This window comes from Microtus oregoni, unplaced genomic scaffold (genome assembly GCF_018167655.1).
Source record: "Microtus oregoni isolate MIOR12 unplaced genomic scaffold, Mior012 000031F_ref0000149, whole genome shotgun sequence".
Classification (NCBI taxonomy): Eukaryota; Metazoa; Chordata; class Mammalia; order Rodentia; family Cricetidae; genus Microtus; species Microtus oregoni.
This window is the reverse complement of record NW_024543090.1, coordinates 13,753,811-13,770,678: the sequence shown is the minus strand read 5'-3', so window position 1 is coordinate 13,770,678 and position 16,868 is coordinate 13,753,811. Positions and strand designations below refer to the sequence as shown.

The following is a 16,868-nucleotide window of genomic DNA, read 5'->3' as shown; positions in this document are numbered from 1 at the left end:
AGTAACAAAGAGGCATGCTTAAAATTAAATATAAGGATCAATAAATTATAAAGATGTCTATTTTATAAATACATTTCATGGCTCTAGCAAGATCTCAAAGTAAGGCTTTTTTATTTTTCTCTTGTGGTGTTAGGAACCAAATCCAAGACCTCCTACATGCTGAGAAATTGTTATACCACTGAGATATGTCTCTCATTCCAAGAAAAAAATTAAATTTATTTATAGTTTAGTTTTATAAGAAAATTTTATTCATTATTCTATAGTATTTAAGCATAAAACTGTCTTCACGCTTAACGTATGGCACGTTTTAAAATACATTAATCAAGATATGAGTTAAAATGAATATACATCTACTTCATAACCTGCACTTATTCAGCATTTACATTAGCCGTCTCTCCTACTCTGGTCCTTGAAATAGTCCTGATTGTAAACAGCGCTTCCCTGCTGGCACTGACTGCCCCCTAGTGGACATTTAGTAAGATCTCACGTAACTGCATGAAATCGCATAGGAGCAGGTCTAAACACACTTCAGGACACACACAGACCCCCACCAAAAAAGACTCCTCCACACCAGTGCTGATTGTGTCAAGGGATTTATTAGCCCTTGGGGAAAAAAAAGGAATCAACTCTCATTTTATAAGTAGTTTCCCTTCCAATTCTGAAACAAATTTTACCAACCAGCAAATAATGATTTAAAGGAGCCGTTGTTGTAAAAAAATAACAGTTGAATGTAGCAAATTTCTTGTTCACCGCATATACCATTAGGCTAGGCTTTGAAATGAACTCATATTTTTTTTGTTGTGGGTTATTTTATTTTTTTAAAAGAAAACAAAATATCTTTTTTTCATTTTACATACCAATTCCAGTTCCTACTCCCTCCCCTTCTCCCATTCCCTCTCCCTCCTTCCCCCTCCACTCCTCAGAGAGGGTAAGGCCCATTGCCTAGGAGTAGGTCCAAGGCCTGTATCTAGGCTGAGCAAGGTATCTATCCAAAGAGAATGGGTTCCCCAAAAGCCAGTACAAGCAGTAGGGATAAATCCTGGTGCCACGGCCAGTGGCCTCGCAGTCTGCTCCAGCCATACAACTGTCACCCATATTCAGAGGGTCTGGTTTGTTCCTATGCTGATGAACTCATGTTTTATAACAATTTCTTCTATGTGACTCTTCTTCTTCTTCTTCTTCTTCTTCTTCTTCTTCTTCTTCTTCTTCTTCTGTTTTAATTTTCGAGACAGGGTTTCTCCATAGCTTTTTTGGTTCCTGTTCTGGAACTAGCTCTTGTAGACCAGGCTGGCCTCGAACTCACAGAGATCCGCCTGCCTCTGCCTCCCGAGTGCTGGGATTAAAGGCGTGCGCCACCATCGCCCAGCTATGTGACCCTCTTCTAGTGGGATCTGTAGTTCAGTTTTTAAATGTATCACTTTCTCAACCTATACCAATGGTACTATCTTCTTCAAGCATTCCTGAAACCTTAGTGCATGACTAGAATAAAGTTTGGTAAAAACAGGTAAGTTTTAGCTTGTGATCTTTCTGTGTCAGGAGCTTATTTTTGATGCTAACTAAGAAGATGCTAGAAGTTCAAAGTGGTAGCCCATCTTGACGTTTTCTTTCAGGTGGCAGTTCTTCCTGGTGTCAGCCTCAAGTTATTGCATTTTCATCAGTGAGAGCATATATTCTAGGTGTTGAACCCCTGGCTCATCACGATGTATGATATTGCTAGGAAGAATGGTGCACACATTGCACAAATCTTAGGGATGCCCCTGACATTTCATGGGACCTTCCCTGCAAACCTTTTATGACATTTTCCTGTAGTGCCTAAGATAGCCCCACACTCTCCCCATTGCCACTTTCATGTCTTTGTTCCTGAATGTATAGATGACTGGGTTCAAAAAGGGAGTGATAAATGCATCAAAAATAGCAAGATATTTATCCAGGTGTGAGTTTTGTGAAGGCCATGTATAGAAAAACATCAGTGGCCCAAAGAATAAGATGACCACAGTGACATGGGCTGAAAGAGTTGAGAGGGCCTTACACAGTCCGCCAGCAGAATGTTTCCAAACAGTGACCAGAATGAAAATATAGGAAATCACCAGTAAGAGAAAGGAGCCCACAGAAATGAGGCCACTATTGACAGTTACCATGAGCTCAAGCTCTTGAGTGTTCGTGCAGGCAAGTCTCAGGAGTCGGGGGAGGTCACAATAAAAACTGTCCAGTGTATCAGGACCACAGAAAGGCAAGCCTACCACAAACACCAATTGTACCACTGAGTGAATGAGGCCAATGACCCAGGAAGTGACTAAAAAGAACAGACACACTCGTGGGCTCATGATGATCAGGTAGTGCAGAGGCTTACATATGGCCACATACCTGTCAAAAGCCATGGCTATGAGCAGCACCATCTCAGTGCCCCCAACTGCATGACTGAAGAAGATCTGAGTGATACAGCCCCAGAAGGAGATGGTTTTGTGGTTCTTGAAAATGTCACAGATCATCTTGGGAGCTGTAATTGAGCAGAATATCATGTCAATGACCGAGAGATTAGCCAAGAGAAAGTACAGGGGGGACTTTAGATGGGCATCCAAGGTTACAGTGAGCACAATGACAAGGTTGCCAATCATGCTCGCCAGGTAGAACAAGAAGGTGAAGATGAAAAGAAAAAGTTGAATCTCCCATACATTGGTCATCCCGAGGAACACAAACTCGGATACTACAGAGTGGTTCATCCCAAACATTGCTTCGGATGTCAGAGTCAGCATTCGTATTTCCTGAGGGAAAAACGAAAATGAGAACAGTTGACTTAGGCAAGAGTTAGTGTTCGACGATGAAAGTAATTATTAAATTAAAATTATGCACAGCAAAATACTCTTTGTCACATGCATGCTTGCTTCCTCTTAGATGGGCCAGCTGACTTCCACATGGTGGCATAATTTTCAAAGCTACTGCTAGAGTGTCCCCACCTCTAGACCTGTTTCTTCTCTGTTGTTGCTTGATATTAAGTGAATATTTTCTATTTCCTCTTGTCCAGGATATTCTACCCGGATGACAAAAAGGTCATTTTTAGATCCCTTTGACCACAGTTTCTTATGAATTGAGATGATTTTGGCTATTCACATGAGCTACCTAACAATACGCATGCATGGTATACAGCTTTAAAAGTCCCTACACTTACTTTTTGTCATTCAAACTTTAAACATTTATCCTTTTTCTTCGACTTCCAAAATTTCTGTCATTGTATTATACATTACACAAAGTCCAAGTCTCAAACTGCAGGTAACCATGCTCTGATTTGTGAAATCATAGTCCGACAGAATCTTCACACACTCAATGATTTGTCCTGGCTAGTTCTGATGCCAACTTGACCCAAGATAGAGTCATCTGAGAGGAGGGAACCTCAACTGAGAAAATACTTTCTTAAGAACAGGCAGTAGGCAAACCTTTAGGGCATTCTCTTGACTAGTGATTGATGGGGGAGGACCCAGTTCTGGGTGGGAGGTCCTTGGTTCTAACAGCAAGCAGGTTGAACATGCCATAAAGACTAAGCCTATAAGCAGTACTCCTCCAGTGCTTCTGTATCAGCTCCTGCCTCCAGGTTCCTGCCCTGTTTGATTTCCTGTCCTGACATCCTTTGATGATAAATAATGACATGGGAAGTGTAAGCAAATAAATCCTTTCTTCCTCAACTTGCTTCCAGCCATAATGTTTCATTACAGTGGTAGTGACCCTAGCTGAGACAGCTCTGCTAGTGATAAGTTTATTTTGTCATTCATAATTGTATAACTGTCCATTTCTTGAACTGAAATGTAACTTCTCGCTGGAGGTACTGCCCAGAGGTAGGGTACTTTCTTAGCATGTGCGAGGCCCATGTTTGATCACTGGAACATCAAATAAAACGTAGTTTATCTGATATGGAAATCAAGTTTTGTTCATATGTGTGGTTTCTGCCACCATCATGTCACTAACAGGGACACTCACCAGCCTAATGACAAGTGCTTCATGCTTGCTGAGTGAAGGAATAAATTCACGGGACTGCGGGCTGACATTAGAGTTGAGAGTCTATCACAAGCCAGTCGGCTTCACACCAATAGTGTGTAAATAGCACGCCAATCAGAGGATCACAAGTTCCCAAGGTCATTCCTGTACTTTTTTTTTTTAACTACATAGAGATAAGTTGTATGGGAAAATTCTCTTGTAAAATAATTATGAAGCCTCAGCCACACATTTAAAAAAGTCAATCAAAGGCATCTAATGTTTCAAAATGAAGGAAGTCATTTTGCTTTCTAACCAATATTCACTTTCAATAAAGTCTGTGGTCTAAAGGGTTGTGAGCCGAGATAAAACACCCTCTGTTGTAGATCTAATATAGATCTGCACACCCACTTGACTACTCACAAAAGTTCATACTTCTTCAAAATAGACTTGAATTGGGTAAAAGAATGGCAAATAAAATATTGGTAGGAAAGATCCGGGTTGTCTGTGTGTGCTTGGGGACAGGGTGATTTCTGAGTTATAAAGAGCATAGAAGCGACTAAGGCCAGCGGCCACATCACAGCATGGGGAAGAAGAGGACAGTAGTTCTTTAGGGATCAGGAACAGGTGCTGTAGGTGGATGGTGAGATGATTTACACAGAAGCAGATATCACCAAACATCATGAAACTTTACACTGGAATCAGTTCCACAGTCTCTCAATAAATGTTCTTCACAATAAACAACTTTTCAGCTCTCTTTTTTATTTACTAGGCTCTTCTGGGGACTGAACCCAGGTCCTTGTGCATGCTTTAAAAACAAGCGCTTTACCATTGAGCTATTTCCTCAGTCCCGCAAGTAGCTTTTAAATTGGTTTCTGATCACTGTTGTAAGAAATGGTTACAAAATTTGGGCTTTAAAACAGCTGTCCTGAGCCAGATGGTGGTGGCACAGGCGTTTAATCCCAGCACTTAGGAGGCAGAGGTAGGCGGATCTCGGTAAGTTTGAGGCCAGCCTGGTCTATAAGAGATAGTTCCAGGACAGATAGGGTTGTTATAGAGAGAAACCCTGTCTCAAAAAACCAAACCAAACCAAACCAAACCAAACCAAACCAAACCAAACCAAACCCAGCCATCCTGTTCTCGGTCCAGTGTCCCAATTCCCACACATTCACCTCTGTCCTCATCCTCACCTACCCCAACACACTTACAGTTTTATAAGCAGGAAAGCTGATGTGAATCTTTGAGTGTAAAATTAAAGTATCCCCAGAAACTTATTCTTTTGAAATTTCCAGAAAAGAATCTGTTTTCTTGTCAGTTCCAGCTTCTAAAGACTGCCCGCATTTCTTGGTTCAGGGTCTCACAACGCTAGCATCTACACTTAATCCTCTCACCACCTTTCTTTCTGACTCTCCAGAGTTCTCTAGAATTATCTCTGGAATTGTGTTGGACAGATCAATGATAACCTTAAATCTTAAAATTCTTGAACCAATTATATCCATAAAGTCGCCTTTGACATAAGGTAATATTCACAGTTCTGCATTGAGGACACATGCATCCTTGAAGAACATTATTCTGTACACCACACTGTTTTATGGGATAATGACAATCTTCCAATAAAACAATGAGTTTGACACTATGGATTTTGGGTAGCTTGTGAGGATATTAAAAAGGATATTGAGGGGTGATGCCCTATGAGTATGCATCAATAGTTTCTGACTCTACTAATACATAAGATGGACAATGAACGGCCAACAGTGATGAGCCAGTGGTAGTTAAGTCAATCAATATGTTATCAGAGAAATTGTTATGGCAGGTATGTAAACAGCCTCTGAGTTTTTCTATGACTCTTTCTTGTTCATTAATTCAGCAAATATTTCGAATACCCAGAGTGCCAGATACCATTCCAGAGGTCTCAGGAATAACATTGACATGAATTCTTGGCTTTGTGAAATCCATATTCAGCATAGAAAGAATGCAGTTTTAAAGTTGTATCTTCCTTTATCAGAAGGGATAAGTACAGTGAAGGAGGAAACTCTAATTCATTACCTGGAACATCTCAAAACCTCTGCTTACACCAGAAAGCTCTTCTAGCTGGTCTGACTTCTTTTTATCTGAATTCTTATGTGTATAGTTCCTATTACTTTTTTTTTTAACTTTTCAAGGTCTTTATTTAGTAACAGTGAATTGATCTCCCTCTTACATTTCTAAAGCTTAGGGTCAGATTTCTTATTCTGTAACAAACCTTTTGTTAATGACTGAAAATCAACCTAGAAGCAACACTAGGGAGATTTGTTTGGTTGTCTACTCACTCATTCGACAAATGTGCATATGGAATCTAGAAAGTCTCTAGTAATATAGTAATATAGTAAATCTTGGAGTTAACAGAATGGTGCAAAAACCTGGCTATCATGTGGAATAATTTAATGTTATAGGAAATTGAAGGCACACAAAATGGCTATGAAAACAATTTTAAGAGCTTTATAAAACCATTTCATTCTGTTAATTTGAGTTGTCTCTTTCTCTTTAGGTGGGATAAGGGTTTCTAGATCTTGTTTAAGAACCAGCTCTTAGATTCTTTGATTCTCTGCGCTGTTTCCATCTAGTGCAGCTTGTACCCTTTCTGCTTTTTTTTTTCCATCAAAGAAACTTCTCTTTGGAACAGATGGAGACCATTATGGAAACCCACAACTAATCAAAATGCAGAACTGCGGAGTTCAGTCATTACTGACACAACCCAAGTCCCACACCCGAGGCTCAGGATCGTCGTGAAAGAGAGGGAAGAAAAATTGTCTCAGTCAGAGAAAGAGAGAGTTTGTTGTGAGATGGTGTCTCCTAGAAATGTCAGGAGCTACCTCCAGGAACTCTCATCAGTGTGGCTGCCTAACATGAACCCAACTAGGATGACACCACTAGATTTGCTAATGTGAAAAGGGAAAGTTCCTGCTGCCTCAACTGCACACCAAGCACTGTATACAACTGAGGAATGTTGAGGGCAGGAGAAAGTCTTTCTCAACAAAGACCACACCAACTGGATACCAAATAGGCAGCCCTGAGAACACAACACCAAGTAACATTGTACGGACTGCACAGGTTGTTTTTATGTATTTAGGAATATATTTTTTAAATAAAAAGAGGCCATAAATTTGAAAGAGAGCAGGTGGTTGTTGTTGGTACATATGAAGGTTTGGAGGGAAGAAATGGAACATAGAAAAGATGCAAATATATTATAATCTCAAAAATAAAAAAATAAATGAACTAATTTATGATTTCTATTCAAACTTCCATGCGATGTGCTATAAACTAATCAAAACTTCCCTAAAATGGGAAGTTTAAAGCCCCTCCGTAATTCCTTGTGATTACTAAGAAAAATACTCTTTTCCTTAAAAAAATTAGGCTTGTATGAAATAAGCACAGTGAGAATATACTGTGAAGTGGGAACATGTGTGATTTTTTTTTTTCAAATCGAAATTTGGATCGCAAAAAACAAAAAGAGCTGGAAGTAGCGATGTACTCTCAGGAGGCTTGCTACGAGTCTGAGTCCAGATTATTCTCCATAGTGAGTTACAGCTAGCTGGGCTGAATAGAGAGAGCATTTGAGAAAAAGGACAAATCATCAAGCTGAAAAAATGACACTCAACTGTTCATGGATTTATAAGGACAAGGTGAAAATTAGGATATTTAAGGGTTCATTTAAGACAAAAATACGATATTCCATATTCAATTTGTGTAAAGATAAAGACTAGGTAGCGGGCAACTTGGATATTTTAGGGTAATTAAATATACTTTTAAAACAAGAAAAGAACTGGATGGGAAAATTTGAAGAAGAAAGAGAAGGGGAAATTAGATCTTTGAATGTGGCAGGTGATGAAGCTGGCCAGTGGGGCTGAACATTATGATAAAGAGGAAACAGCAGCACCCCCAAATAATTCCCTGCCAGCACTCACCAGCAGAGCTGTGCCATTTTAGGCAAACACATTGTAGTCCCCAGTCTTGCATACACTGCTGAGAGAAGGGAACCCTATCCAATTATTATAGATGAGTTTCCATGAGGCTTTCTTGACATATCCTGAGATTCTATTCATGCAAGGATAAAGGTTTTGTGGATGAATAATATAATTTCTTTAAGCCTGAGTCATTATCCAAGGAGGATTAGCTTGGCTCTGTGACTGCAGGAGACAGGATAAGAGAAGAAAATCTGGGTGGGAGGGAGACAATCTGCAGGAATGGCCACCAGATAGAAGAAACGGAGAAGTAGGACTAACACACATTTCCCCTCTTTATAATTCCCTAAAAGCCAAAGAAGATAAAATAACATGAATAGTAAATATTAGTGAATCTATTAACTTACTCAGTTTTGCCTTCAAATCTTCAGATTTCCTGAGTAGCACACTTCCATCTCTGAGAGTTGGTCACTCAAAGACTTCCGCAGGGAGACCCTTGACTCTGAGGGCTGCATCACGTTTATACCCTCCTGGACAGAGTGTGTCCTCTTCTGTGACTATTGCCTGTCAGGGTTTTTCTGCCTTGAGGTGACTAGTTCTGTCTTCATTTATATGGAACTGAACAACACTTTAGAACAGATTAATAATAACTTGATATTAAGAAAAATTGAAAAAATGTGATGCTCATTATCAAGAGATGACATTGCTGAACCAGAAGTCTGAAATATCGTCTGAGACTGTTCCTTTTATTTTTCTATCTGGGACATAATGCTTTCCGCAGTTTATAAGGCTCGAAGATTAGTTTATTTCCTGTTTTGTTTTCGTTATTTTCATTAATATAGTAATTCTGAATTTCTTCTTTGCATTAAGAAAATTTTTTCCTCTTCATAAAGTCAATGCATACTCAATTCTCCGGCTGAGCGTATGAAGAGTTTACTCATGAATGCATGCTCACTTCTGCTGTGAACTCGAAGAACTTGCCTCTGAGTCTTCCAGTGGTTAATATCCTTGAAGTTGGTAAAAACAAATAAAATCACTTCTCTGTATCTTTAAGCTTTTAAAATAATTTTTATAATTAAAAAATTTCTCACTACATGTATACGATACTTTTATGCATACTATACTTTTATGCATATTCATCTGGCCACTGGCAGGTGTTCATGTTCCGGCGAATGGCCACATACCTCATGAATGCGGTTCCTCACCCTTTAGTGTTAATCCTCTCGGTTCCTTTGGCTTTTCCTCATAGGTCCATTTTCTGTCCCCCTTTCTTTGTTGCTGTTGTCTAATGACCCCAGTTTTCCTTGCGTTAACCCAGAAAAGTTATGATAAATGTTTTAAAAATAAAAATGACTAAGAGATTGATAAGTTGGTAATTAAACATTGCATGTTTACTTTTCTAGTTCTTTTTCTTTCTTCCATCATGCAAGTTCAGCTGCAGCTACATAACTTTAGCTTGGGGTGAATTAGCACCTTTGACAGTTTCTGTCTACACGCATTTTCAATCACTGTATCACTGCATTTCTTACAGGACACTGGCTTTATCTTTACTCTTTTAAGCTGCACTTGTCACGTATGAATTTTCTCTCCATGTCTTAGCTCCTCTTTAAAGAAAACAACAAGCTTGTTTAAAAGAAGATAAGAATCCTTGTCTTCATTTTCAGAGATAATTATTTCCCTAAAGAGCCACAGGTGCAGTTATGAGCCTGCATCCTAGTCCAGTCCTGAACTGAACCAGGGTAAGGACCACACTGCAGCGCACTTTAAATGAATTTTTTTTCTCTTAGGGATGTCTGTGCAGATTCCTTATTATCTCTATCCTCACAAAGATTCACAGTTTCTCTTCTGCTCTGATCACTGTCCCACCTACCACCCATTTCTTCCTGTCCACAAGCCAAATTCTAATTAATGATACAGAAAATAAACTGGTACCCAAGTCTTCCTTTCAGCTGAAGTTTATTTAGCATAATGTCTTCCTGTTGTAAGCTTCACCCTCCTTTGTGGCTATTTGCAGGCTATTATTTCAAGCACAGAGGTATACAAAATGTTTTTATAAAAAGAAAACTCAGATACTTCACTGTAGGGAAGATAGTGACCAAATCAAGCTATAATGATGAGGTTCTGCAAAACTAGTCAATTTGCCAAGGAAATTGCCTTCTACAGTATATTCATTGTGGACAAGACAACAAGGGCAAAGTTGATAATGGGTCACAGGAGGGCAAGATGACTCCAGGATTTGAACAGAATCAACTTCTCTCGTTTGTCACTTCAGAGCCTATTATGACGAATTCAAATATTTCTAGGTACCTTGTAATATTCAGTTCCCAAGAAATTCCTAGAAATGATGTCAACATCTTTGAAAACAGAATTTTCTTTATATATTCATGAACTACGCAAGTTAAATCACTATAAGACTATTTTAAATTATCTTAAAATGACTTTTATAAATTATGAATTTAATGCATTGTGGTAAGTGTATAAGTGTATAAGTACAGGCTTTGTCTAACTCAATTTGTGTATTGAAGAGCAACTTTGTTTTGTTACTAGGGGTATCCAGATCATATTTGTTACATTTAACAAATGGATTTAATTGTTTGAATGCCTTCAATGTTCCTCACTGTAACTTGTGTTTGGAGGCAGAAATATGACTCTAGGGAACATATTTATAATGGTGTTTAAAAAACTATGATGTCTACAAACTGCATCAACCAGCAGCATGACACAATAACTCTAAGGATGTAGAAGTAGCAGCACACATGCCTTAGGTGGTAACCAAAAGATCTCTAGTTGGACTTAAGACCTGCTCTACAAGAGGGAAATCATTTCTGATTTTGGAAACCTAGCAACTACTGAGAGCTACTGAACTCATGGTTATTAGAGGAGAATCTATAGACAATAATTTACCAAATCAGCATAATCCCTAACAACAATTTATAAACATTTATCCTTATATTCATAGATAAGTGTAATCTTCATTCTTTATCAACAAATCATTTTCTTTTTTGCAACAGTGGGAGGCTACTGAGGAAAACCACAATCAATCAAATAAAGAGTTGTGGAGCTCAGACTCAGGAACTACATCTGCAAAACACTCATGCACTAAAGGCTCAGGGAACATTGTGGAAGAAGGGGTGGAGATACAGTAAGAGCCAGATCAGAGTGTTTTCTGTAAGATTGTGTCTCTTAGTAATGTCAGAAGATACACCCATAAAGTCTCAGCAACACGGCTTCCCAAACATGAGCTGAACAAAGACAACACCAATAGACATGCCAATGTAGACTGTGAAAGCCCATTGGCCTCAACCCTATATAAAGATCTACAGGCAATGAAGGAATGCTGAGAGCAGGAGAAATCATCTTCTCCAGGGAAGAGCACAGCAATTGGTTATGCAACACACATTGTCAGCCCTGAAAACATACAAGGAACATTATATAGACTGAGCAGGTGATATTTTAGGATAATATATGTATACACACATTTATATGCATGTGATAACAATTGATAAATAAAGGACACGAATTTGAAGGGGAGTAGGGAGGGATATATGGGAGAGAGGAAAGAGGAGGGAGAGATATTAAAATTGTAGTATCTCAAAAAAAAGTAAAAAAATCAGGATGCTCTCTCAAAAATGAAAAAGTATAAAAATAGGATGCTCTATTGATTGTGTGTTATAATGAAGCATGCATTATTGATTGTAAAATACTAGAAGAGGAACAGGACTATTTCTGTCTATTTTGACAGATAATTATTTTACATTATTATATGTAGAATGTAATGCCTTCACACATTTTGTACTGTGTAATGACCCATGTATCAATCTATCATTTCATTCATTTATTTTGGTTGTGAACTATCCAGCAAATCACATTTCTCACTCTTGCATGCTATGAGCATGATTTGTAAAGAAGTCCTCTTCTTTTAATCACATATTATCTTTAATTTTGTCTACCATTATTTTTTTCCATAAATTATAAGCTGATTAGCCCATTAGCTCTAGCTTGTCTATCATTCTTAAGCCCTTCTCAGTTGAACTTGCTGGTGTTTTAAAATATGAGCTACTATTTTGTGTTATAATGACACATGAGTATTGTTTTGTACAGATACATATATGAAATGTTATCCCTCTTACTTTAATCATTTCCCCCTTTCCCTGTGTTACTAGGTATCAATTTGGTATACTTTGTTTATATAAACACTGGTAGCCTTCCACCATAGGTGCACATTACTTCCAGTCCTTCAGATTACCCAGATTATCTCCAATTTGCTTTTTGTTGTTGTTGAGAATTTCCTACATGCGTGTCAAGTCTTTTGATTAAATCTATCCCTCTTGTTCATCTCCAATTTCTTACCCTATTTATTCCTTTAGAGCCACTATAAACATGCGAATAATAATACAAACACCAGGAAACTTCCTGACACTCCAGTGCAAACATTCAGGGTAGCTCAGCTTTTAACAATAGGTTCTCTCTCAATATGACTCCTGGCCACTGCCTTACAAGTCCCAGAGCATAACAAAGTCGAATTTCTCTCCACTCTGACTCATCCATTCAGGAACATTGTCCACCCAAACCCTTAACTGGACTTAAGAGTTGTTAGGAGTGAGATGGCACTGCCCATTTCTCATTAACATCCTCTTGAAAGCATATTTTGACATTCTGGGGAGTTCCATGGATGAACACAGATACACACACACACGTGCATGAACTCACATACACACCACACAAGCAAATGCTCAGACACACAGGCAAAAATCGATGCACATCCCTTATATGCATGCACACATACATTTGCAAACACATGCATACCACACATGCATGAACACACACAAACAAGCACATAGCCTCACATACTACACACACACTCACATACACACACATATAAGCTAATGCACATTTATGTGCACACATGTACATACAGGCATACACAAAATGCTCACCCACATGTGGTGTATTGGTTTATGTGTATATAAAGAACTCTATCACCTGAAAATGAGAGAAAACACATGATATTAATATTTGTCTTTTGTCCTTCTGTGTCTGACATTTTTCTTTAATATGATTATGCCTAGTTGCATCCATTTCCCAGTAAATTACATAATTTAACTTTTCTTTTGTTCACTAAAAATTTTTGATTTCAATTCTTCCCAAAGGAATACAGATTTAAACAAAATACATTCATCCCATAAATACTTTAGCAGCAAAACCTTCCCAGCAGAGTCCTTCCTCTACTCGAGCCAAGGCTGTACCCTTGAGCAGGAAGGCATGTTCCATCAACCCTGTCAACTTCAGGATGTTTCTGCTTCTAGCCACAAGCGGCTATGCCTGCTTGCAGGAATCTGAAAACAGACCCATATGGTGACTAATATCCTTCTCTATCTTCCAAATCCTTTTGTAGCCTCTACGCTTAGCTGATGAGGACCTTTAGCAAGGAAGACAACTGGGAAGGCTGAACTGTGAAACCCGCCAATAAATTTGGAAGTGCATGTTGCTTTCAGCCAGCAATATTTTAATGGTGTTCATAAAGTAAACCTACATAAGAGGTCATTTCCCTACTTCCTCCTGTAGTCTGAAATACCAGTCTTGTCAGGTGAGTCCAGCAGGCATTATTTGGACCCTGTTAATTCCAGGTGCTCTCTGAATGACAGAAGACTTTCCTGAAGTCAGAGACATGGCTAGACCATAAAGATGTGCATGTACACATAACCAGAAGGCTAATCTTGGCTTCCATTGAAACCTTAGTTTTCTGGGCCTTTTCCTCTACCAGTCACTGTCCTCTGACCCTTGACTGCTTCTCCACCTGCTCCCTCGACACCTGCTGAGATGGAGAAGCAGGATCTCAACTCTCAAGTGGCCAGAAGGCAGGCAGGAGTATATATATATATATATATATATATATATATATATATATATATATATATATATGTATAATTACAGTCACCAAACACGTGCACTGCTGTGCTGCAATTCTCTCTGTGATATGCATACCTTACAATAGTGTATAATATGTGGTCAACAGTGAGGATGACTGGGGTCAAGTCACCTTGACTGGAGGGAAAAGAACGCAACAATGTGAGATAAATCTGATTGGTATGGACAGAAGGGCATGGTGACTCACGCTAAATGCACCTCCCAAATTGCTATGCAAATAAAGAGCAGATACCAAAAGCTGACTGTTTCCTTGCCACCCATTGCTTAAAAATAGGACAGACACATGCCTTGTCTCCCAGTCCATCCTAAAGAATCCCTTTGGATATTCTTCACTGAGTGCTTTAGTTACCCCACCCAGTCCACTTTTGGCAGTGGGTTGGAAGGATCAGAAAGCATTCCACATTAGAAACCACTGCAGTGTGTTGGTTTTGTGTTTTCCTGATGCATGGTCCACCCAGAGCAGTTTTCCTTCTATTTATGTGAGGAGAGAGGCTCGTCTGCTGAGTAAATAGCACTGTGCTGTTCTCATGGAGTCTGTGAGATCATCTTCAGAATCTTCCTCCTGTGCTGAGGAACTCAGGTGGGCCCTTGGCAGGTCTTCAGGTGGTGAGTGACATGGTACTTGGTTAGATAACCCTGTGGACATTTCTCACAGGCACAGCCTCGATTTCCTTCGTGAGAATTAAGATGCTTCTTCAAGGGGTCTGTTCTCAAGAACAGTTTATCACACTTCGGACACTTGATCTGGGATTCTTGTGTGTGGATGGGCAAACACTGCTTGAGGTCCTGCCTCCGCACAAACAGTTTGTCACAGTAATCACACTTGAGATTCTTCTCACCCGTGTGCATGACCATGTGTAACTCTAGGTGAGCCTCCTGGGTCAAGGACTTGCCACACAAAGTACACCCGTAATCCTTATGACCTGTATGTGTTTTGAGGTGTGTCCATAGGTTGCTTGGATCCCTAAAAGCCTTGCTACAAAAATCACACTTGTGGCCCATATGACTCATAAACTGAACGTGGAGTTTGGAAGGAGAGCTAAAAGCCTGGGGGCACATGGAACACTTCTACTTCCTTTCCTTGCTGTGGCTTGGCCCGTGGTTGCTGCTGTGGCCCTGCCAGGGAGATGGCTATGGATGTGACTGGTCAGATGAGCTTTGAACTCTGAATAGGAATTGCACTCCTTGCCACAGTTACAGAGGTGCACATCTGGGTGTTCAGGAACACCAATCTGTTGAGCACAATCCCGGCTGTAATAGAAAAGCAGTTCATTTTCAGGAGGGATGTCTTGTGAGGCAAAGAAATAGATTTTTCCATCATAAGGATAAGCCACCAAATTCTGTTCTTCACGGTTCCTGGCTTTGCCCACAAACATCATCCAGTTACACTCATTTTCATCAGTTGTAATGATGCAGAATTCTAGGACACCATTGTGGTATGTCTTCCAGACATGGTACTGCTTTGTCTGGCCGCTCTGCTGTTTCCATGGAATGACTCTGATGACCAATTAGAATCCTGAAGCAAGTTCGCACAGGAATGATTTCTGCAATCTATATACCTACTTCTGTCCCCACAGTGGATGTGCGTAGAACAAGTTGCTTTGGGAGCGACAGCCTTGCTCTGCTTTCTATTGGTGTGTCAGGAACAAAATTCACTGGTCCATGATCAGGGCAGTCTGAAGGGTAGGCTCAGTCACAGAGAGTGCATCAAACTATAAACAAGGTTGCCATGTTTTCTTTATTTGAATTGGATTCTTCCATTTGCAGCGAAGGTGGCACAACAGCCAAGCTGTCAGTATTCATCTACATGACCTGTCCCCACAGCAAGTTCCTGCGTGATGGAAGAGACAGCCACAGGCTCTAGGCCAACACCAACTTCACGGAGAGAAACAGATCCTAGAGAGGCGAGGTTGTGTCCATGTTTACAGAGTTGGTGCTGGTGACTCATGGCGTGGATAGAGTCACTGAGAGCACTGTCAGACATCCCATTGCTCTGATTTACAATGTGGTCGGTTTCCATGACCACAGGAAGCTCCAGACCACTCCCATGGATGGGTATCACAATCCTACAGTGTCCTACAATGTCTGCTGTCAGGTTGTTGCTTACAGAATCCACAGAGAGAGGTTCATGACTTCTGGAGCCATTGGGGATTTGTGAATAATCTCCTGCAACACCATCCACTGTAAGCTCCTCTGACATTCCATCTGTCGAGACTGGGCTGCTAACCCTAGAAACTTCTTCATAGCGATTGTTGTTTCCATGTCATGGCCATCATTAGGATGAAGCCTTTGGGAACCATGTATGTTCACAGAGCGAGAGTCTATTGAAACAGCACCTAATTCTCATCCAACATTTCCATTGACCTGGTGGGGATCTAGTGCTGAAGGGCTGTTGGTGATAGATAACGCTGTATTACCATCAGCATTTATAGAGTTGGGGTGGATGTACTGAGGAGATGGTCTGTCAGCCATGTAAGATAAAATGCCAGGTAGAATAGTTCTGAAGTAACCGCTCTGTAGGTGAGAGTAAGGCTGTGGAGGTAGGGTATAGTTTCTTTCAGGTAACCCACACATCACCCCTCGATCTCCAATGCCCAAGCCCACGGGGATTATCAGAGACAAGGCAGAAGGCAGAGAGCTCAGGGAGGGACCCAGGTTTGGAATTGCCACTGGGAGACCTGGAGCAGGGATGGCGACAGTGAGAGGGAGAGGCAGTCAAATCCCGGTGACTTCCTGAGACTGGTAGGGCATTGCTCACAGAGGATGAAGACAGTTGTTCCATCCCCACTGGGCTCCTCAGATTCACATGATTCATCCTGCGCGGGCAGTGCAGGTGCCGGGAGTCCGACTGGAGAGCGCCTGGGCCGGTGTCACATGCTATCACATCCCGCTGGTGGCCGTACCTCCGCGGACTGCCTGACGTACCCGAAGGCTGGTGGCAGTGCTCCCAGCAGAGGGCCGGGCATGCCGGGCCGGGCCCTGGCTGTTTCTCCGGAATCGCTGGCAGCCTGACTGGCTGCCCTGAGGCCCGCGCTG

At 40.5% G+C, this 16,868-nt stretch overlaps 1 protein-coding gene and 1 pseudogene across 1 annotated transcript; both read right to left on the bottom strand.

The window, feature by feature from the left end:
• Window positions 1-1,790: 1,790 nt before the first annotated feature.
• LOC121465855 (olfactory receptor 4F15-like) lies at window positions 1,791-2,753 on the bottom strand. Its single transcript, XM_041679271.1, has one exon. The coding sequence runs from the start codon at window positions 2,751-2,753 to the stop codon at window positions 1,791-1,793; it is 963 nt and encodes a 320-aa protein (XP_041535205.1).
• An 11,550-nt stretch (window positions 2,754-14,303) lies between these two features.
• On the bottom strand, window positions 14,304-16,647 carry LOC121465865 (annotated as a pseudogene).
• Between the last annotated feature and the right edge of the window lie 221 nt (window positions 16,648-16,868).